This window comes from Babjeviella inositovora (genome assembly GCF_001661335.1).
Source record: "Babjeviella inositovora NRRL Y-12698 unplaced genomic scaffold BABINscaffold_16, whole genome shotgun sequence".
In the NCBI taxonomy this organism is placed as follows: Eukaryota; Fungi; Ascomycota; class Pichiomycetes; order Serinales; genus Babjeviella; species Babjeviella inositovora.
The window spans coordinates 196636-217979 of record NW_017566853.1 but is presented as its reverse complement, the minus strand read 5'-3'; the positions used below and the strand labels follow the sequence as shown (position 1 = coordinate 217979).

General features: G+C 48.0%; 10 protein-coding genes across 10 annotated transcripts; 5 read left to right on the top strand and 5 right to left on the bottom strand.

The window, feature by feature from the left end:
* Positions 1 to 563: 563 nt before the first annotated feature.
* Positions 564 to 1721, top strand: BABINDRAFT_169233 (uncharacterized protein; the record flags this gene model as incomplete). Its single annotated transcript, XM_019130641.1, has 1 exon — positions 564 to 1721. The coding sequence occupies one exon, from the start codon at positions 564 to 566 to the stop codon at positions 1719 to 1721; it is 1158 nt and encodes a 385-aa protein (XP_018982691.1).
* Positions 1722 to 2058: 337 nt separating this feature from the next.
* BABINDRAFT_169232 (uncharacterized protein) lies at positions 2059 to 3867 on the bottom strand (the record flags this gene model as incomplete). Its single annotated transcript, XM_019130640.1, has 1 exon — positions 2059 to 3867. One exon carries the CDS (start codon positions 3865 to 3867, stop codon positions 2059 to 2061), a length of 1809 nt encoding a protein of 602 aa, XP_018982690.1.
* Positions 3868 to 4652: 785 nt separating this feature from the next.
* On the bottom strand, positions 4653 to 6009 carry BABINDRAFT_67496 (NEDD8 ligase). Its single transcript, XM_019132503.1, has 2 exons — positions 5787 to 6009; positions 4653 to 5730 (listed from the first exon to the last, which is right to left on the bottom strand). The coding sequence occupies exons 1-2, from the start codon at positions 5787 to 5789 to the stop codon at positions 4993 to 4995; spliced, it is 741 nt and encodes a 246-aa protein (XP_018982689.1). The 5' UTR covers positions 5790 to 6009; the 3' UTR covers positions 4653 to 4992.
* A 186-nt stretch (positions 6010 to 6195) lies between these two features.
* On the top strand, positions 6196 to 8870 carry BABINDRAFT_163617 (anaphase promoting complex subunit 2). The gene has a single exon (XM_019130011.1). It carries the CDS (start codon positions 6635 to 6637, stop codon positions 8765 to 8767), a length of 2133 nt encoding a protein of 710 aa, XP_018982688.1. The 5' UTR covers positions 6196 to 6634; the 3' UTR covers positions 8768 to 8870.
* A 508-nt stretch (positions 8871 to 9378) lies between these two features.
* Positions 9379 to 10176, bottom strand: BABINDRAFT_163616 (uncharacterized protein; the record flags this gene model as incomplete). Its single annotated transcript, XM_019130010.1, has 1 exon — positions 9379 to 10176. A coding segment is annotated over exon 1 (272 nt), but the record flags the coding sequence as incomplete, so codon positions are not given.
* A 303-nt stretch (positions 10177 to 10479) lies between these two features.
* On the top strand, positions 10480 to 10954 carry BABINDRAFT_10255 (mitochondrial 54S ribosomal protein mL43; the record flags this gene model as incomplete). The annotated part of the gene is made up of 2 exons (XM_019126710.1): positions 10480 to 10545; positions 10592 to 10954. 2 exons carry the CDS (start codon positions 10480 to 10482, stop codon positions 10952 to 10954), a joined length of 429 nt encoding a protein of 142 aa, XP_018982686.1.
* Positions 10955 to 11236: 282 nt separating this feature from the next.
* FESUR1 (Fesur1p) lies at positions 11237 to 12316 on the bottom strand. Its single transcript, XM_019130009.1, has one exon. It carries the CDS (start codon positions 12297 to 12299, stop codon positions 11649 to 11651), a length of 651 nt encoding a protein of 216 aa, XP_018982685.1. The 5' UTR covers positions 12300 to 12316; the 3' UTR covers positions 11237 to 11648.
* A 771-nt stretch (positions 12317 to 13087) lies between these two features.
* Positions 13088 to 14823, bottom strand: TGL99 (Tgl99p). Its single transcript, XM_019130008.1, has one exon. It carries the CDS (start codon positions 14691 to 14693, stop codon positions 13164 to 13166), a length of 1530 nt encoding a protein of 509 aa, XP_018982684.1. The 5' UTR covers positions 14694 to 14823; the 3' UTR covers positions 13088 to 13163.
* A 1270-nt stretch (positions 14824 to 16093) lies between these two features.
* OPT8 (Opt8p) lies at positions 16094 to 18713 on the top strand. The gene has a single exon (XM_019130007.1). The coding sequence runs from the start codon at positions 16310 to 16312 to the stop codon at positions 18380 to 18382; it is 2073 nt and encodes a 690-aa protein (XP_018982683.1). The 5' UTR covers positions 16094 to 16309; the 3' UTR covers positions 18383 to 18713.
* A 660-nt stretch (positions 18714 to 19373) lies between these two features.
* BABINDRAFT_163611 (KH domain-containing protein) lies at positions 19374 to 20786 on the top strand. Its single transcript, XM_019130006.1, has one exon. The coding sequence runs from the start codon at positions 19406 to 19408 to the stop codon at positions 20489 to 20491; it is 1086 nt and encodes a 361-aa protein (XP_018982682.1). The 5' UTR covers positions 19374 to 19405; the 3' UTR covers positions 20492 to 20786.
* The last annotated feature ends 558 nt before the right edge of the window (positions 20787 to 21344 follow it).

The window sequence follows — 21344 nt, the reverse complement described above, 5'->3', positions numbered from 1 at the left end:
CCCCCCCCCATATCCACTCCTCTGATACTTACATCGAAGCTCAGCTTATAATCTATCTTTTGATGGCTCAAGGAAAATGCTTTTAGCAGAGGAAGTTCCAACCAAGAGCAATTTATTGATTGTGTTAGCAATAAAACCCGATTGAAAACGCCTCTATATATATTACGGTTTCATCAATTTTTTTTTCTGGTGCTTTGAACCCGACCTTCAAGCATAACGCACCAATGTACTGACCAATTACAAAATCGTCATATACACTCTACCTAAATCCACCGGCACTTAGCTGGTTCCTTTCATTTTTAACTTTTGGCATACTCAAGCTGACAGAAGAACAATAAAAATTGGACGTGGCACCATGAACGATATTACACATAACCTACGATTCCGTTTCAGAAAAAAAACATGCCCTAACTTTAGGCCCTGGACTATCGCGTGATAATCTTGGTTTATATGCCGGATGTTTATTGGTCTCGTAATCTGTGATTGTAGTTCAGGTTGGTCGATACTCCAACTTCCAGAACTGAGTCCGAACTTTCGGGCCGTTAAATACACCCAATTGCCATATGTTCCTTTTTACTAGGAAAACCGTCAGAATCCCCACTTACATCCAGGGGGAGGCCGAAGACCCGGTTGACCTTCAAATCAAGTCGCTCCAATACATGTTCAACCGGTTGCAAGTGGAAAATCTAGTGCCTTTTCTGAACAGTAACGGCGGATACGAACTCAAATACAAACCTGGCCTTTCCCCGGAATTAGTCACTGATATTATCAATGACAAATTGGACGTGATGTACAATAAGGCCGGGATGGAACAGACATTGGTGGAAGACGAACACCGCATTTTGGTGGATTTTGCCAAAAACAAGTTCCGCACGCTTTGTATCCTCAGCGGTACTCCACACAGAATCAAACGTCTTCCGGAGTTGAGTTCCAGCAAGGGCAATCCGTTTGGCTTTTCCGTTTTGAAGCCTTCCGCATCCGATGACGAGTACGTGCAAGCTCTCGCCTCATCAAATATTTACTTTGAGCACACCAGCATAGACATGGCGCAGCGTGTAGAGCTTGCATGCGCGGTGGTGGCGGCGCGAAGGGGCGCGAGCGCCAAAACGTTTGATAAAGACGACCGCGCGTTCATCATTCGCGAGTACTTGACAAAATTGGCATTCGATGTTCAGACCCAACGAATTTACAGAGCATCTATGGTGAGCCAGAAACAGGTATTAGCGGTCCCCTCACGTCTGCCTTCGCGGTCTCCGTCGCCCTCGCGCCTCCAGAACCAAAGATCGATAGGCGATTTTAGATCTTTGGCTGCCTCGAACTCCCCGTTCTTAAAGCTCCCGTCTCCAATAAGCTCTACCCAGGATTTGAAACCCCATATCCCTGGAGAAACCAGAGCGTTGCCGGGAAAGGCTGCGTTTACTGTTCAGAACACCCCCAACCTCCAATTCCCAGCCTTTGCTCTGCCACCTTTACTCAAGCCCCATGTGTTGAAGAAAAAACAGTCGATGGGTATCTTAAATGCCGACGCATTGTACGCGCTCTCTGCCCTGCCGGTCAAACTGAATGAACCAGCTCTGCTTGTTCAGTCTAGTGAAGAGAGGGCTGACCTCTTTGAGCAATGCAAGTCTGCAGTAGTAATCAAAATCGACCGTGAGCGGAAACTTCTTAGGTCATTAGCTGTTGAAATTGGTCACGGGGAAGGTATAGAGAACCTCTCCTAGGTTTGCCATAAAGAGCGCGCGACTTTTGACCTGCTATAAGATAGCATCAATACTGGCCAAGTTGGAATGTTTTAGATTGGGGAGTATCAGCGTATAGGGCTCTTCCAATTCATGAGGTGATATATTTGTAACCCCCTCCCCGCTTTTACACCCTCTCTCGTTATTACACTCTACCCATACTGTGAAAATAATATATACAATATATTCTTTCACGTCTCTATGGTAACTGGCAGTGTGATCAAGCCACGATATAATTACTAAACCAATACATAATAAAAAAGGCGCGAAGGGGGTTTTGTTCGCGGGAACTTGCTCAGCTTTATTCAATGCTTGTTCACTACTTTCCGTCTACCGACCTGGAGAGCCCCACCCCGTTCATCTTACTGGCGTATCCGGCCGTTGGCTGCCACTTCCTGACACTCCGAATATCGTCCCCCGCATACCCTGGCACACGAATATTCCAGTTCCGCTCAAGATGGAGCTGGATATCCTTAACGTCAATCGTATCCACCTTGCGGTGCTTGGCGAGGCGGCAGGCGAAACTCGTCACACTCGTGACAAACTCGTCTGCAAGATCAAGCAACAATTCTTCAACCTCGTTTTCGAGCGCAGTCTCGCCGTCACCCTCGTCCGCACACACGATCGCCACAAGCTCACTCAACTTGCGCTTCGACAACACGCGGTCACCCTGAAGCTCGAACGGCGGAACCTTTGTTGCCGCGGGCGTGTTGATGGAGGCAGGCACCGTACCACTCGCCCCGGTGAGGCCAACCTTGCCAGGTTTTGCCAGAGTGACAGGTGGCGGCTTCACGGCAAGCGTAGGGGTCACAACAATGGATGGCCCGGGCGGCGTCTTGGTGATCCCAGCGGTAAGCGCAGGATTCGCCTGGGTCGCGAGCCCGTTGGACGAGCCGTTGTTGGGTTTTGCCGCAGCATTCACGTTGGTGACGGGTGTGTTGGGTGTGGGCGCGCGTACAGGGGCCGCGACAGGGGGTGCGACGGAGGCTTTGGCTGGAAGTGGCTTCGCCTGAGGTGGCGGCGTTGGCGTCACCTTCGGGGCAGGTTTGGCCTGCGGCGCCGCCGGCGACTGCAGCTTGACCGGAGCGCGTGCCGCATTTGTGTTCACGACACGTGCAACCGGAGCCTGGCGAGCGACTCCCATCGGACTCTGCGCACTTGGGATCCCGGGGCTGGCGGCGCCGCTGACGCTTGGTGAGCCCTGGCGCGAGCCCTGCGTCATACGCACGTGGTTCGCCTGCACCTGCTGCTGTTGTTGGCGGCGCAACTGCTGCGACATTTGCACGGCTGCGCGGCGGTACTGTTCATAGCGCTGGCGCAAGCTTTGTTCCAGCTGCGCGAGGCGTGTGAGGGTCTCGGGCGGGAGCTGGCCGGTCTGCTTGGCAGTCTCGATGCTCTGGAGCTTAGTGTGAAAGTCGTCAAGCACACGTTTGATTTCCTGGAGTTGATTAAGGGTGGGAAGCGGCTGTGCGGAGGCATTCGCATTCGCAGCGCCAGGTGTGGCATTTGCAGTGTTCGCGGTGCCAATCGCATTTGCGGCCGTCACATTTGCATTGGCGTTCATCACATTCATACCATTCACTGCGCCCAAGGCATTTACGGCGTTGGGTCTGACTTGCGGGGAGGCACGATTTTGCTGAAGGCGCACGGCCTGCGCGTTCTGCATCTGCTGCGCCGTCGCGTTCTGCATCACGTTCTGCATGGCGTTTTGCATCGCAGGGTTTTGGTTGATGTTTTGGTTCACATTTTGGTTGACGTTTTGGTTCACGTTTTGGTTCACGTTTTGGTTCACGTTTTGGTTCGCATTTTGCTGCGCAGCCTGCGGTTGCGCCTGCGTTGGTTGGCCTGCCGCTCCCGCGGACGCGTTGGCCTGACGGTGCTGCTGCTGGTACCGTACCAAAATTCCCTTAATCGTATTCGCCTTGCGCAAGTGCTCGCGGCCCTCAGGAGTCTGGAAGCCCGCAGCCTGCGCCGCGGCACACTCACTACGGTACGTAGTAGCGAGCTGCTGGATGTGCTGGGGCTGGATAGTGAGCCGACTGCGCGGGGAAGTTCCAGGGGCCTGTCCCGGTGTGCTCCCCGGGGTTTGGCCTGGATTTGGCGATTGATTAGGGGTTTGATTGTTCATCGCGTGGAGGTTATATCTGGATGAGATGGGACGGCGTCGGGGGGTGTTTTTATATGCCAAGGGGCAGTGTACTGGTATGGGCACGACCGAAGGCTCCGGCTCCGCTGCGGAAACAAGGGTGTAATTCAAGGAATTGTCTTCATGTATCTGGGCGTTATTTTAAGGAGATAAAATATAAAAAATAGTGTCGAAGAAGGATTAAGGTGTTTTAAATAGATTTATTTTTTGTGGTTGAGGTGGAGAGAGGGTTAAAGAGTATTGTTGAAGAGATTGGTATCATAGCTGTGCAGTGTTACCTCGAATAGTTTCCTGTTTTTTGGTCGGGTAATGGCAACCTTGAATGGGAGGCCTATTCTTCTCTACGGGGGCCTATTATTTTTACTCTCTGTGATCGAGTATCGCTCTAGAATGTTGTTGTTTTTTGGCATTGTTCAGCTTATTTATATCGGATACTGCAATTGGCCAAGTTGTCTGTTTCAGTCGTTTATACCGTGAGCTTTCGATTTTAAATTGCTATTTTGTACCTTCAGACCATTAGCTATCTAGAATACGTTTTGTTAATATAGCATTGGTAGTCCTGTGTACTGGGTGTTTAGTAGCGCAGCCTTCCTGGTACCACCACATTACGGTCGCAAGTATTGCCGTTTTAATAAGCATAAGTACGATTTTTTTGGATTCAAAAAGCGCCGTTGCGGTATTTTACTGGTAGATCTAACTAAATAAGATGTATTATAATGGATTTATAATGGAATAAGGATGTATAATTATATAACACTGAGCAGATGGCCAGGAAAGAGATTCCCTCGTTTCTGATTCATTTTATTAAAATGCAAGAAATTGATAATATCACTGGGATTGGAAATATTTCCCTTCTCTCAGACCAATAAATGATACCATTGGCTGAAATTATAAACTCACCAGATAAGATAGGTCGGATAGGTAATGTCCGTGGTCTAGCTAAAAAGACAAGTTTCAATGTTAGTCAATTAATGAATTCAACCTGCATTTCTTATGAGCTTCATGTTTACCTGCTCAACCATCTCTATGACAAATCCCTAATTAATCTTTCCCAATTAATCTTTCTCGATTAGTCATTTTCAATTAATCTTTCTCAATCAATCTTTCCTAGAGAAATTCGTGGCTATTAACATACTCCACGAATGCATCGATCAAGCTGGGCCATGCGGCAGTCTCGTCGTATTCTGCCAAACTAGTCTGCTGGCTAAACCACTCTAAAAATGGCAATAACATCGTCCAAGCGTCACGGTTGATCGTTTTTTTCCACTCTTCCACCACAAATTTCACCCACAAAGCCAACTTTGCACCGTACACAGGTGCAAGGAGGAGATTCCAGTACTCCACCGCAACCTCATTGCTCAACACACGAGCATTGGCATCTAACGCAATCGTAAATGTGTATTCGTACACCTGTTTAAAGTAATCCTTGTTACCGGCGTATCTCTTCTTCTCCAGTTCGATGAAGGCGGCCATCTCAGACACGGATTCGACGTTCAGTGCGGTCCATTTGCGCACAAAGGCATCTTTTTTGAAAATCCCAACGCTCGGAGACTCCAAAAACTCCGCCAAAATGAGCGCCGAGACATCTTCTGGCTCGAACCCCAAATCCTCAATGTACGCAATCGTCCCATCAATACCAATGTCCTCACCCTCCGGGTCCTTGTACTTGGCAAAGATCGCCTCTAGCGCAGAGCTGGTCTCGCCCTGCCCGCTCTTTTTCGATAAATATGCATCCAATGCTTGCTCAAAATTGTTATTATAGTGTGAGAGCCACGTGGTGGCGTTTGCCATGGTGGTCCCCGTCAACTCGACGAATTGGTTAACGGATTTTCTGGTTGGCGGTGGCTGGAGGTTAGAAACTTCATGGGGAAGGAGATGGGTGTAAGGTAAGGCTAACGTACCATTGTGTGTGATGAGTATATGTCTACAGAACCCAGGCAACAAGTGGCAATGTCTAAAAATTGGTTGTGGTTAAGTAGCCAAATTGGTAGCCTTCAAGATCAAATGCAGGATATATTGTTAAAGAAAGCAGTACAGGTTATACTTGAATTATAACCGCCATGTACGCGGGGGATCTTCTTGGTCGGTCCCAGAATCCAAATTTGAAAGTGATGGGGTCAATAGTGGATGCGATACAGCGATATTTCTCTCGCATATTCTGAGTAACCTCCTCACAACTTCAAGTAATATGGTTCAATCTTCCGTTTTGAGTTTCAATATGCAGGATATGTAATGTAAACAGTCCGGAGCAAAAAGACCTCTTTTGTGTAAGTCTGGCATGGAGAATATTACATTTCGCACGCCGCCAAACATATTCATTCTGTTGTTAGAGACAGTTTTATCTCAAGAGTCGACCCCTGGTAGCTTGCCCTTATACCAACGCGTGTATAGCCGTTACAGATCTCCAAATAACAAGTAAGGATTTCCAACTAGCTTCCAGTTATACGCGATCTCCCGTTGGTGTGCTTTCCTTTCCTGTTTAATTGAGTTATTTTGAACAAATTGTTCCGATAGATCAATTCAACAGATTAGCCTCTGGTATCATTTGACTGTCTCATCAAAACACTCACCTTCCAGGCCCTTCATTTCTTTAGCTCCCACCAAATACGGCATCCATAGCGTACAACCGTTCCTATCTGATACAATATCGGGAGCCATTCAATTAACTACAACTACGCAATATTCACCATTTATAGGCATACTTTCTGAGCCAATATATCGCGTCTACCATCTAAACCACACCAACTCGATGACCACCCTTCCGCTTTCACAAAATGCCTTTCTCTCGGTGTTTTCGCCCCCTGACTCCTCTGTCGCAAAGTCCCAGCTTGAAATCTCGAATGATCTTGACATGGTTCTCATATGGATGCAAGAGCTGATGCGCTCCAGTGACCCAAAGCTGCCCTCTAACCGCATCAAGGTGGCCCTCAAAAACGTCTGCGGCACTGAAGACATTCTTCTACTGCGCTACATCGATAGCATGCGTTCGGACTTTAAACGTCGCGACGTCAGCATTGACGGCTTGGACCTACGAGGAACTGCTTCCACTGTCGCAGTCCTTAAGCGGGGCTACGAATTCGGGGTGCGGTACCTCCGGCTAGATCCCGTGCACCAGACGCTCTTCGAGCGCAGTCTCCACGCAGTGCTACGAACCTTATTCCCCGAGAAAACCCTCCTCCGCATCTACAGCCAGTTGTTCTCCCGCGATGTGGCTAGTGTCACCCGGATCCTTGAGTCCATTGGTTTGGGAGAGCAGATCCGTAACACCGTCATGCGGTTGGCCGTGGGCCACGTCAAAACCCACGTCACGGAGACGTGTTCTGGGGAATGGGACGAGCCACAGCTCCAGGAATTAGACCGCTGGATCGAGACGGAGCTCTACCCCCGTATCAACGTGTTTCCCTCCGCTGGCTCCAAGTCGGTCAGCTGGGAGATTAACGAGGCGGCCGGGGAGTACGATTTCATCGCTGCACTTAAGGGAATAGCCAGAGATCGTCTCTTGGACCTCCGCATCACCGAAAGCTTCGATATTGTCGTGGATTATCCCGACAGCTGTCCGGCCTTGGAAGAGATGAAGCTCTGTCTTACGGCTTCGGACCAGCGGGCGAGCTTGGTCAACAGCTTCATCCAGGCCTGTAACAAGCGGCTTCTCCATTCGGCCGTGAACACCACTGATATCATTTCCTTCTACATCGCGCTGATCCGCGGCTTCTTGGTGATCGACCCCAGGGGCGTGCTCTTGGATAAGGTTGCGCGGCCTCTCAGACGGTATTTGAAGGACCGTGATGACACGGTCCAAAAGATTGTCCACGGGATTTTGGACACGGAGAACGAGCTAGCGGAGTTGGCCCACGAGCTCAAACGTCCCACGAAGGAGAAGTACGACGACTTGGATGTCAACTGGTGTCCGGACCCCATCGACGCGCTCCCTGACTTTAAAAAGGGCAAGGTAGGGGACATTATCGGCGCACTCATATCCCTTTTCGACTCCAGCGAAGTGTTTGTGGCCGAGTGTATCTCGCTTTTTGCGATCGAGTTGTTGGGGTTGACCGACTATGACGTCTCGGAGGTGTTGTTCCGGTTGGAGTTGCTCAAGCTCCGCTTCGGTGAGAACGAGATCAGTGCATTGGACGTCATGGTGCGCGACTTAGTCGAGAGCAAGCGCGTGAATGCGGCCGTACACTCAGACGGACTGATTGGTTCGTATTACAGCCTGACGGTCATCTCACACTTGTACTGGCCAAACATCGCCAGGGAAACGTTCAAACAGCCAGCTTTGGTCGAACAGCACTTTACACGATACCGCGCGCGGTTTGAAACGTTAAAACAGGGGCGCACGCTCCACCCGGTACCGATGCTCGGGACGGTGGTGTTAGAGCTCGAATTCAAGGGGAAGCTAGTGGAGTTTACGGTCGATCCGTTAAGGGCGAGCGTGGTGGCGTTGTTTGAAAAGAGCAGTCGGTTGACTTTGGGGGATATTATGGCAGAGTTGCAGTTGGAGAAGGGCTACGCTGTCCGAGCTGTTAACTTCTGGATCAAGAGCGGAATCTTGTATGAGCCGGAAACTGAGGTGTATATCACGTTGGAGGGGGATGAAGTGAGTGAAGGGCATAAGCCCTCCTCGGGATTCTCCGAGGACTTGAACGATGAACTGGAGAGGGATGTTTTGGTGATGGCAAAGTACTTGCCGTTTGTTACCGGGATGCTCACTAATCTTGGTGCGTCCCCGGTGGCTAAGATCCATGGTTTCTTGAAGATGTTGGTGCCAAAGGATATCGGAGGGTATAGCGCGACGGAGAAGCAGTTAGAGATGTACCTTGATCATTTAGTGGAGGAGGATAAAGTGGAGGTGGTGGGAGGGAAATACAAGCTTAGAAAGTAGGAATCAAGCGAATCTAGCGCAGTGAGGTGAGCTAACAAAAGTGAACTGAGCAAGTTGGGCTGAGCAAGTTGAGCTGGGTGAATCAAGTGAGCTTAATAGCGATATAGCTAATTCTAAAGTGAGTTTCTCGATTTCATTGAATCTTTGGCTATGCTTGTAGATTGTAGAGATGAATTCATTATCTTATAACACACGCTAATCGATTTAGTATCCCTCACGTATATCTAGTATTCAACATGTCAATATGTGGTATTCCTACCTGGAACTAAAATCAGAAATCATCTAGATGTTAACTCTTATACTAATGTATGCTCGTGATGAGATTGTGACGAGAAAGAGTGTATCTAATTCATCTATGGTTAGAAGCTTAGTACGAAAGTAACGTTTGAGCCGAGAAATATGAAAAGTTTGTAAGGAAGCCCCTACCCAAGTTCAAAGATACTGAACTGTTCGTCTTTGATAGATTTTTTATTCGAAGCATAAGGCTACTCTATTAACTAAACTTTTAACTTGAAAATAGTTTGTGTTACGAAACATTAAGCCTGTAAATGATTGAGTGAAGCTTGCTTCGAACTCTCTATCTAAATCTAAGGGAAGTAACTGTCCTAAACATTGAATTTATCCAATACACCATTAACCACCAGGATTTAATATTGACATGATATGTAAGCCCATTAGAATAAATTTGGCTGTATCAGACCGACATGGGATTTGATTCAATCAGTTTTACATCATCGTACCCATTAGTATGTACTTGCACAGCAAAAGTCAAATCAACACACACTACCTTTACTAAGCACCCGAATGCTAGGACCCCATTACTTCCCAGAGGGGGGTTACACCCCACAAAAGGCAACCTCTCTATCCTACTTTCCTCTCAGATTCTATTACAAGGCGATATATACAGGGCTAGATGTTTGGGGGCAAAATGAGAGCACCAACAATGTCACCTCTTCTCTCGACGGTCAACAAATCCCAGCTGTTGCAGGCGTTTCTGGTGTCAGAAACCTCGAGAGCTATCCCCAAGTCGTTAAAAAACTTCTTGTTGGACTCGCTCAACACACGGAACTTTTTGCCCAACCCGACAACCACAATATCTGGCTTTGGATGAACCGCAGCAAAGATCGACAAGATCCTTTGCTCGTTAAACTCCACGTGGAACCCGTTGGTGATCTTCAAGGTCTGATCGTGGGCGTAGTTGTCCTCAGGCGAATTGGAGAGGGTGACCTCAAAGACCTCTTCTCCGAGGAGAATGGCACCGGCAATTTCATTATTTTCGTTCGGCGTCTCAATAACCTTCATGTTTTGAAAAAGAATCCCGTTCGGCAAGCACGTCACGATACTGTTAGGGGCCAACTTGACCGGGCCGTATATGTCTCTTTGTTCCAACAAGTTACTCCCGTCTTGGCCCTTGGTCCCGTTGAATCTCTTGGTCCAGGCCACGCGGACAGGTATGCTTCTCAACTTTGTAATCTGTCTGAGCATATTCAGATACTATGCCCTAACAGTGGTATATATATTCGACAGCGGCAGTGTCAATATATACCTAACAGTGGTACCAATATACTAGCCGATGTAATAGAGCCTGCACGGTTTTGAACACTGGCAGCGCATACTTCTGGCTCTCTTTTTTCGCTACCCGCAGCATATTTTTTCATCGGTGAAATAATAACGCCGAAGAAGACCAAATAATCGCCTTCACATCTATCACCATGCCTATCAGAGCTATTTCACAGGTCGCTACCGCCCGTAATGGGTTGGGCGCGTTCATCGTTCCAGTATGTGCCCCCTTCTCGCCCGCCAGAACCCTACTAACATTTCTAGTGCAAAAGAGTTACATTAACCTACTGCAACTGGGGCGGTAGCTCCCAGGGAATGAGAGACTTCCTCACCAAGGACTTGAAGGCCATCGCCGCCAAACACCCACAGATCGAATTCAAAGTCATGAAGAAGGAGGGCCACCCGATCATCAAAGGCGAATACAACAACGGGAAGGAAAAGGTGATATCCGTCAGAAAGAGAGACCCGCTCTGGATCAACGACAAGATCTACTTATTGACCCAACAGTCAGGCAAGAAGCTCATCAAGAACTTTGGGAAGAAGCAGGATGTCGAGTCCCAAAACGAGTCCATCAGAGGCATCTGGTCCCCAATGCATACCGACCCGTCGGTCAGACACAGAGTCTAAGTGCACTCTGTCTTGTATATATGTCCCAATAGAGGTGAATTAAGATGAAACATAACCATGGAAAATTGCACGTCACCAGTACGTTTTCTTTATATCTTTGGGTATAATTGGCCGTACATACTAGGGGTGTGTCCTGGTTGTGAAGCTCATCACTCCAGTATGACAAAGAATTGGACATGCGGATAGCCTGAAGCACAAATTGATTTATAAATACGGCGTGGGTGAGTTATAAGGATTTGACTAGAACGGTTGACATCAATAAAAGAGCATTCAGAAAGACAAGGACAAACTTAAAGAGCCTTTATTCTAAGTCATATCGGTCTTGTGCTACTCAACTTGGCATTTCTATATCCATTTTCAGACCCACACTGGGCCGATGTGACCGATAAGTTTGGCTACAAAGCGCATGGCCCTCCAATGCAAACACTACTGTTCAGTTATAATCCCTTGCGCCTTTTTAATCACACCGTTCTACAGCTTCACGAAACAATTAGCAGGAATAAATAACGATGAATAAATAGGAGAAAAAGGAGAATGTAAAAATGCATAAGCGACAGCACCAGTGAATCAGAATTTGTATCCGAACGGCAATCTTTAGCCCAGATGGCCTGTCGACCCGGGTACTCTCGCTCTTTTCTTTTGAAGGGATACGGCGTAGCGTATGGATGTGGGGAAGTGAAAATGTGGAATGGAACTAAGTAGATCTGAACTTGATCTTGGTCTTTCTGTGCTTCATCATCTTCTTCTGCAACTGGAAAATACCGTACATCAAAGCTTCAGCGGTTGGCGGGCAACCCGGCACGTAGACATCGACCGGGACGACTCTGTCACACCCTCTGACAACGGAGTAGGAGTAATGGTAATAGCCTCCACCGTTGGCGCAGGAACCCATGGAAATGACCCATCTTGGGGCTGGCATTTGATCGTACACCTGTCTCAAGGCTGGTGCCATCTTATTGGTCAAGGTGCCGGCGACGATCATGATATCGGACTGACGCGGGGACGCTCTGAAAATAATCCCCAATCTATCTTGATCATATCTTGGCGCGGAGACGTGCATCATCTCAACGGCACAACAGGCCAAACCGAACGTGACTGGCCAGAACGAAGACTTACGAGCCCAGTTCGCAATGGTATCAATGGAGGTAAGCGCATAGTCGACGGCGTTGTTGTTGACTAACTCAGACATCAACGGGTACTCGGTAGGCAAGGCATTTGGGGTGACGTCCTTGGAGGCAGCGGCCATGACAGCAGCAGAGTTGTGAATGGAACGGACACCAAGGGAGCCAGCCACGTTGCGGAGGCCAACCTGCTTGGCAGAGTTAAATAAGGAACGGCTCAACATGTTGTATGAGATATAAGATTGACACAGAGCTACTATTCAGGTATGAGAAACAATTCGGGTATGTGTTTAAGTGTTGATTTGCTGTGCCAGAGTCCTGTAACCGTTCGCGTTTAGACTCGCTAAGATTTGGTAGTGCGCGGTAACGTTAGTTGAACGCCATTTGATTGGCTCTGTCTGTGCGGCTCACGAAATTTTCCACCCCAGGAAGATTGTTACCCGGCGAGAAGGTCGTGCGTGGCAAGTTGGCGGCGCACGTCAAGTCTGCGAGAGGGTCTCGGAAGGGCCAATGGTGTAGGAATGAAAGGTCTTGATTGATTATAGGCTAGCAGTATAATCCTTCCCAGGTTGACTTGAAATGTAGTATTATAATGGTTCTGACTCAAGGTGGATGGTTTTAGAATGTTATGCATTTATCTGTAAATGATGCTCCTATCATGTCACATGAGACACAATCGCATGTATAGTAAAATGCTGGTGCGTCTGTGGGTACTTGGCTATCCAGTAAGATATGTGCGTTATACATATTCACATAATTGGCTGATATATAAATAATAGCCCTGGAAGTGACGTGTTCTAGTATGTATAAATTCTTGTTTAACATTCGAGATCTCAAAAAAACGCGTGCACTAGAAGCTTTATCTAATATAATTGGACTTGAAAATGATATCCACTGTTAGATAATTATATATATATATAATAGTATTTAGTAAAAATTCGTTTAATTTTCAAATTATTACGCACACAGGAGATAACTTAGCGTTTGAGATATATCAAACATTCATACTTTTAGTCCTTCCACCACTGCCAAAAGCATCTTTTGTACTCGAGTATTGCAATTTATACTAATGCTAGTCCCTAATTAAACTAAACAAACAAATCGTCGCCCTTTTCCAAGGTCTCGATAACCCGCCTGATCTGCCTCTCTTGCTTGACTTCCTTTGTCAAAAGCGTCCCCGAAGCCAATTCATGGTCTCCAACCATGGTCACCAATGTTTCGGAGCTGATGTAGCTCCCATGGATGCCTTCTACACACGAGGCAATCTTTTCCAAAATAGGCTCGAACACCAACAGTTCTACGTTTTCACCCCATAACGTGTCCATGTGCTCATAGCCATCCACCCCCAATACCTCCAACTCCCTCGGGGTTAAGTTAGCCATGGAACTATCGATGTCGACCAAAATGTCGGACTTGCCATACACCAACATGATCCGGGTGGTGATATTCTGGACTGGGAACGGAGCGACCCTGTGGTTCTTACTAAACGTCGATTCCAGGGTAAGCGAGGTAAGCAACGACCCCGCGTTTCCTCCTTCGTCGTACATCTGGAACCGACGGGTCTTGATGATTTGAAACCAATGTACTACCGACTTAACGGACGAGGGGGAGAACATGTGGGTATAGCCCATCAACTTCTGCGCCGGCGAGATATTCTGGGACTTCCAGCCAAACAAGACGGTAAGCGACTTATCCACGACTTGTTCGTAGAGCTTGGGGCCAAAGAGCTTCTGCCAGAAGATTACTGATGGAACGATAGCCCTCTTGCCAAACGCCAGAAACAAGAATCGTGGTGCCAAGTTGACGATGTTCTTTAATAAAGGGTGATTCAAGTTTCTCGGTACCATGGCCGGGGAAAGCCCAACAAAAAGGTTAATCTTCTTGTTTAAAGCAGGCGAGAGCGAGAGGGCAGCTAAAGCTTGGGCCGACCCCTGACTGAAACCAACATAAGTCACCAGGCTTTCGCCTGTCGCCTGTAGGATGTAGTCCACCGAGTTGGGGATATCGTACAAGGCGTACTCATCGAGGGAAAAGTTCCAGAATTGCTTGTCGTTGGCTCTGCGGGAAACATGCTTTCTGGAGTACTTGTTCCCTCTGTTGTTGCCTAGCCACACGTCGTAGCCACGCTTGAGTAAGAGGAACGGGAGACACTTTTCAGTGGTCTCTCCTAAGACAAAGAGCTCAGAGTTTGTGAGGAGACCATGATGGAAGTAAACCACCGGCTTTGGGTACATGTCTGGTTCCGAGGCGCTAGAGCTTGGAGAGAACAAACGGTGTATCGTGAGCAAGTATCCGTCCTGGGTTTGTACCACGTGTTCATGGAGTCTGTAGCCATGGGCCTCGACAAGATCGATTATATCCCGGGAGTTGACAATTTTTTCAATAAATTTCTGCTTGGCCTCAGACGTATGGCTCTCCGGTGATTTGGGCATCGGGCTATTCCTCGTGCGGTCCCGACCGATGCCGCTAGGGAATGCATCCAAGCCAAGAAAGTGACATGTTTCTCTGAGAATTCTCAATGGAAGGGTTATAGTGATGTAGAAGAATACTCTGATGAGCAGCCTGATGGCGGCATATATAGAATACTCCTCGCTTTCGGTCGGGGTAAGTCGATTCATGCAAGTGGAGATGCGTGTCAGTGGGACAAAATGCGATAATGGAGAGTAACCACGTGTAGTGCGATATATAACCGTGTTGAATAATTACCCGTACCAAGTACTTAGGGATTATGAATGAAGTATGCCTGTGGAAGTAGAATCCATCTACTGAAAAAAAAAGGGTATATACCTTTTAAGGCGCAGACGATCGGTGCATGTTTCCGGCATCGCGTCCACAAAGATCACATGCCAAAACCACCGAGAGGCTGTATGCAATAACGGAACATTTATTTTAAAATGCTCTCTTTTTCATATCCATGCTTCTAAAAGCGGTATTAGGCAAAATAGCATTATTTTAACCAAACTATGCAATAGTAGGAAACGCTGCTCAGTCGACTGTTATGCTTCTAGGGACTTTCGACAATGGCGTACACATCTTGAGCAGCCATTTCACGAGGGGTTACAACGTAACGCAGAGGCCTCGATAAAAGCGTCTAGATATTATCTGACATCGGGAAACATGCCGGCTCAGTTGGTATGTCCAATTCGCTAACAAATCCTCCCTGGATATACTAGAAAACTGTCCCCACCCCCGTCATGGAGCATCGATACCAAGGGCAGCGGCAGACCTAAAGATTATATTTACAAGGGTAGTGCCGTTTATATGACTCGTAGGTTGGCATCTTTTTCGACTTTTTGCTGTTTGTCTTTCGTTGGTTGGCGGTTTTGTTGCTTTTTGGATTCAAATACTGGTTCTACACTTTTAACGTTCTGCTTCTTGGGAAGGCGGAACTTGGGGCACCACCGAAGCTAAACCAGCAACGGTGCGTTCATACTCGGAGATGCTATCAGAATTGACTTAGGTGAACTGTCGACTACAAAAGTGGGGTAGATAGTACAAGTGGAGCATGCGAGATGGTTCATATACCGTGACCGTTTTGTGTTAAAGGCGGATATTCCAAGCACAGGGGGAGATTTATATATATGTGGCTATATCCGTTGTGTGACCAAAGGTCGTTGAGATCTATTCTTAATATGTATACTACCAACGTAAATTATAAAAACCCATAACGAAAATCAGCCTAAGAGTACTAGATGCTATTTTCTACCAAAACTATTCAAGTCAGATAGCGGGGCAGATAAAACCTTCATTTGATAGTCCCAATAAGCCTTTAGCAGAGTGTTGCAGTTTCTTAAACCATCGTTTGAGCAACTGCGATGAAGTCCCATACAACAGTAGTCTGTCTAATGGTCACGGAGGAAAGACCTACATAAACCTCCTGCGGCTTCTCCTCCTGAGAGCCACGCAGCGAGACGCAGCCGGACGAGCATACCGCATTGGGAATGGTTTCCCGCATAATCTGCCGTGCATTACTAATACAACTTTTTTTCACCGCAACGAATCTATCACCACCGCCTTACTCTGTATTCCAGTTTGTCAAAGTTGCTTGGTTGTCGAAAAGATTCCTAGTTGTCTGCTATCCCTATTGACAGATTTGCTCAAGACCGTCCAGCAGTGTATCTAAGCCTGCTCAATTGTGTACCCAAGAATCATACGTGACCAGGAGAATCGTCATCTGAGACAAGACCAGAAACTCAATCCTATGGTACCAAAACCTTTGCATTCAAACATACACATGGAATCTCCTAACCGCGTGCCGACGCCGTGGCACATGAAGCCAGCAATCGCACAGGCCACCGCGCGGTCGATCGCCGCCGGGTTATTTATCGGCTCCGTCGTACTCGTTTCCAATTTCCAGTTCGGGCTCCAGAGTGGCTGGGTGTCGATGATGTCGCTACCGTCATCGCTCCTCGGGTTTGCCATCTTCAAGACGTTTGCCGCAAAGTTGCTGTACCCCTTCTCCGACGTGGAAAATGTCTTTGTGCAGAGTGTTGCGGTGGCGGTGGGCACAGGACCGCTCGCCTACGGGCTTGTGGGCATTGTGCCGGCGATTGAGAAGTTCATGACACCGGAAGAGTCCGGGGTAGGCCACACGATCAGACTCAATCTCCTCCAGTTATTTGTGTGGTGCATCGGGATCGGTTTCTTTGGGGTCTTTTTCTCCATTCCGTTGAGAAATCAGGTTATTCTCAAGGAAAAGCTTCCCTTCCCCAGCGGAAGTGCCACCGCTACCCTCATTTCGGTGCTTCACGACACAGAGATCTTGGACGAGACAAAGCCGCAAGTGCAACCCATTGCGGACGAAGAGGCGTCAATGAACATGTTGGACTCGCCTGAGATCCTTGCCTTGAGCCACTCCGAAACATACCAGAAGAACATGTACAACTTGCTTGTAACCTTTGCCGTTTCATCTGCCTATACCGTTTTATCCTACTTCGTGCCCCAGCTCCGCTCGATCCCCATCTTTGGGAGTAGGCTTTCGCGTGACTATTTGTGGAATCTCCAACCGTCGCCCGCCTACATCGGCCAGGGGATCATCATGGGATTGCCAACGGTTTCGTACATGCTTTTTGGGGCCGTTCTAGGCTGGGCCGTGCTTGCTCCGTTGGCCAAACACATGGGCTGGTCCCCAGGGCAGATTGACGACTGGAAGGAGGGGGGCCAGGGATGGATCTTGTGGATATCTTTGGCAGCCATGGTTGCCGATAGTGTTGCGAGTTTTGTGGTGGTCACCACAAAGTCTCTCTGGCACTTGTACCAGAAGCACCAGGCGGAAAACCAGTACCACCCGGCTAACCGCTTGCTCGGACCTGTACTTCGCGACGACTCGTCGAACGAAAACCCGGAAAATTCCACGTTTGACAGACAAAGCGTCGGAGAAGAATTCGGAGCTGCTTCGGAAAACCTGGAAATTGATAAGATGGAGCCGGAGTTTCTTGTTTCCAACAAAACCACATATACCGGACTAGCGGTTTCCTCCGTGTTGTGCGTGGCCTGCGTCCGCTACGTGTTTGGTCCCGTAATTCCCATTTTCTCCATTGTCGTTGCGCTCCTCATTGCGTTCTTCCTCTCGATCCTTGGTGTTCGCGCGCTCGGAGAGACGGACTTGAACCCAGTGAGCGGGATTGGCAAGATTTCGCAGTTGATCTTTGCGTTTGTGATCCCCAAGGACCAGCCAGGTGCGGTACTCATCAACTTGGTGGCTGGGGGAATCGCCGAAGCCGGCGCCCAACAGGCGGGTGACTTGATGCAGGACTTGAAGACAGGGCATCTCGTGGGCGCCTCGCCAAAGGCGCAGTTCATAGCCCAGATGATTGGCAGTTTCTGGCTGATCCTCCTCAGCGGGGTCATGTATAGAGTTTACGATTCGGTGTACGAGATTCCCGGAAAGGTGTTTAGGATTCCGACGGCTATCATCTGGATCGATTGCTCGCGTCTTGTTACGGGCCAAGGCTTGCCTCCCCACGCGCTTACCGCTTCTATCGTTGTGGGTGTGATCTTTGCGTGCATCTCATTGGCGAAGAATTTGACACCGATGGGCCACTGGTTCCACGGCAAGTTGGTCTATTTGCCGTCTGGGGTGGCTGTGGGTATTGGCATTTACAACACACCTTCGTTTACCATTGCTAGGTTTGCGGGGGGGTTGGCGTCCTGGTGGTGGATCCGCCGCGCAACTGATGCTAAAGGGACTGTGCCGCTGGACGCCCGAATCTCCATGATTGTGTTTAGCTCCGGCTTGGTATTGGGCGAGGGGATGCTTAGTTGTGTCACGATGTTGATGACCAGTTTAGGGGTTCCGCATTTCTAGGCACCACCCTATGGATTTTCAATGGCGTGACGGGGAATATCCCTACGAGTAACCATCTTTAGGAGAAAGTGTCTGGATAGAGTGGTGGCATTGTATAAGCAAACATTTGCATTTGAGTTGGAGTACAAGCATGTGTAGAAATATCCGGGTACAAGTGTAACTGAGCACTTTACAGATGCATATGTGTGGTGAAGCAGAGTTCAAGCCGCTGGTGTGTATTGAAGCAGCTCTAACTGCCGATGTATATTGGAGAAAACGTAAGCACGCTTGCATCCTGGATCTGTTAATGACCTGCCTAAACGATTATTTTCCATTTCCCAAATTCTAGTCTAGCGATTTGAGCTGCTTGAATCCGACGATCAATCATACGAGTCGATATCCCAAGCAGCTCAAATCGCTATACTGGAATTTGGGGGTATTTCTGTAAACACCCTTATGAGTTTATGTAACAGGTAAAGATTCTGCCACTGGTTCATATACCAGGGTAAAGACTGGCCCACCAAAGGCATCAAAATCCCAAAAGGCTGTCAAAGAGTACCATGCAATCATTTAATTATGTTTGTGTTAGGTTGTCAGAATGGGAAACGATGAGTTCAGACATCAATCATTTTACCCACCATCCTATAGATTTCAACCAACTTTGAGATCAGAAGGGATGGTTAAAACTAATCGTTAAAGTAAAACCGAATGGATTCCGCCAACCTTGGTTTCCGATATATTCATCCCCGCTGCCTCTTCTGCATCTGCCTGAGCGCCGTACAGTAAATACCAATTATATCCATTTTCAACCAATACGGTCGAAAATATGCCCAAACCCTTAGTTAACTCTTCAAAATGTCGCAATACCAAGCAGACAAACTTGTCGCTTTTACATGTTTGTCATACTTTAGACTGCAAATTGACAGGTTTAGGCCGTACCTTCAATACCAAATCACACACACATTTCGCGGACAAACTAGATCAAAACGAACACGAACACGCGATACCACGAAGTAGCGTCTTCCCTTCATCCCCAATTGCGCCATGTTGAAGAGAAAAAACGATGATGCTGAGGGCAGTACGACGAAGCGCATGGCGGCGCAGGACGAAAACAACACCCCGCGATCGGTGGTGGTGCGGGACAGCGACCCGACATACGTGCACTTCCGGATGCTCCTGGTGTTCAAGGAGGCACTGATGATCGTGGGCCCGCACGGCGAGACTATCAATAACTTAAAGGAACGTGCAAACGTGCGGATCAATGTATCGGACAACCTCCCGAACATTCCACAGCGGACGATCTCGGTGCGGGGCCCCGCAGAGAACGTGGCGCAAGCGTTTGGCTTGATCGTAAGAACGTTGATGAAGGAGGAGTTTGATGTTCCATCCAACGAGGCATCCACCAGCTACAATTTGAAGCTCTTGGTGCCGCATCCAATGATGGGCTACGTCATTGGCAAACAGGGTAGCAAGTTTCGCGAGATCGAGGAGCATTCGGCTGCTCGGTTGAAGGCGGACGAGCTCCAGCTTCCGTTTTCGAACGATCGCGTCTTGAACGTGACAGGTGTTGCAGATGCCATTCATATTGCTGTATACTACGTCGCACAGACCATATTGGAGCACAAGGAGATTTTCACCAAGCACAAGTGTGTGTATTACAACCCGGTTAACTACCAGCCGCCCGCACCGTTCGCGCAGTTTCCGGGAATGATGCCTGTTCCGCCGACATTGGGCGGTTTCCCATACTTCCCCGGGCAGCCCGGCGCCGCTCCAGGTGTCTATGGGATTCTCCCGGGCATGATGGACATGAAACAGGAACAGGCTGAGCGTGTGATCACTGTCCCAGCGCACCACATCGGATGTGTGATCGGGAAAAAGGGCTCCAACTTGGTCAACTTGCGAAACCGGTCCGGGGGCTGCTACGTCAAAGTTCACCCTGCTGAACTGGAGACGGATCCGACAAAACGCACATTAACGTTGAAGGGGACAGAATTTACCATAAACACAGCCGAGAAAATGATTTGGGGCAAGATCAACTTCGAGGAGGAGCGTTTGAAGAAGAAAATCGAAGAAAGCCGATCGCCTGCTGGTGCAGACGATCCGGATGTCCAGATGAAGCAGGAACACTAGAGGTAATGGGCATGTATCAAGTTAACTCGAGTCTGTAGGGCGAAGATGATGGGTGTAAAAGTAGAGGGATGCAGGGAGTTTACCATGGATGCTTTTGAGTAGCCATAGAATGGGACGCCGAGGGTGTATTTCGAATCGACACTGGAATTCTAGTCGATTCTCATAATTTAGGTATGCACTGGATACGGATACTGGCACATTTATCGTTCCAGGTGACAACCGGGGTGTCATACTGAGAGCATAATTGAAAGAACACTAGTTCCAAAAAGATATTGAGAGATTCCGGGGAAAATTCTGGTCTGACACCAGATCTATTTTTATCTTCACCATTGACGTTACATCTCTAAACCGATAACCAAAGTGTATTCTGCCTGACAAGCAAACCTTAATATCCGTAAACCGGTCCCATATACATTAAAATATGTGTCAGATATGTTTCAATCATATCCTCATTGTGTGCTACGGGCATTTCAAAGTATTTAACTGCCTTAGGTATTCTCCACTTGATGACTTGCTAGATCATTTTATTACTGACAAATTTCTGCAAAAATGCAAACTCTGAGACGAATGAACTTCTAAATCTCTATAAATATTGGCCATAGAAATAATTTGATTATTCCCTCTAACTACATTATGAACCTGTTTCTAAAAAAATGAGATTTGGCAGTATACAGCTTAATATTATCTATGACCAGAATCCATCTCCATGCAGCGGCTTGAAATCCATCTAAGCCCATTTACCCAATAAGGCCATGATCCCGGCACCGAAACACATCACAATATAGGCGTAGATAATTTTCTTCAGCCCACCTTCACCCTTGAACTCATCTGAGTACAAGAATTCGTGGGCCAT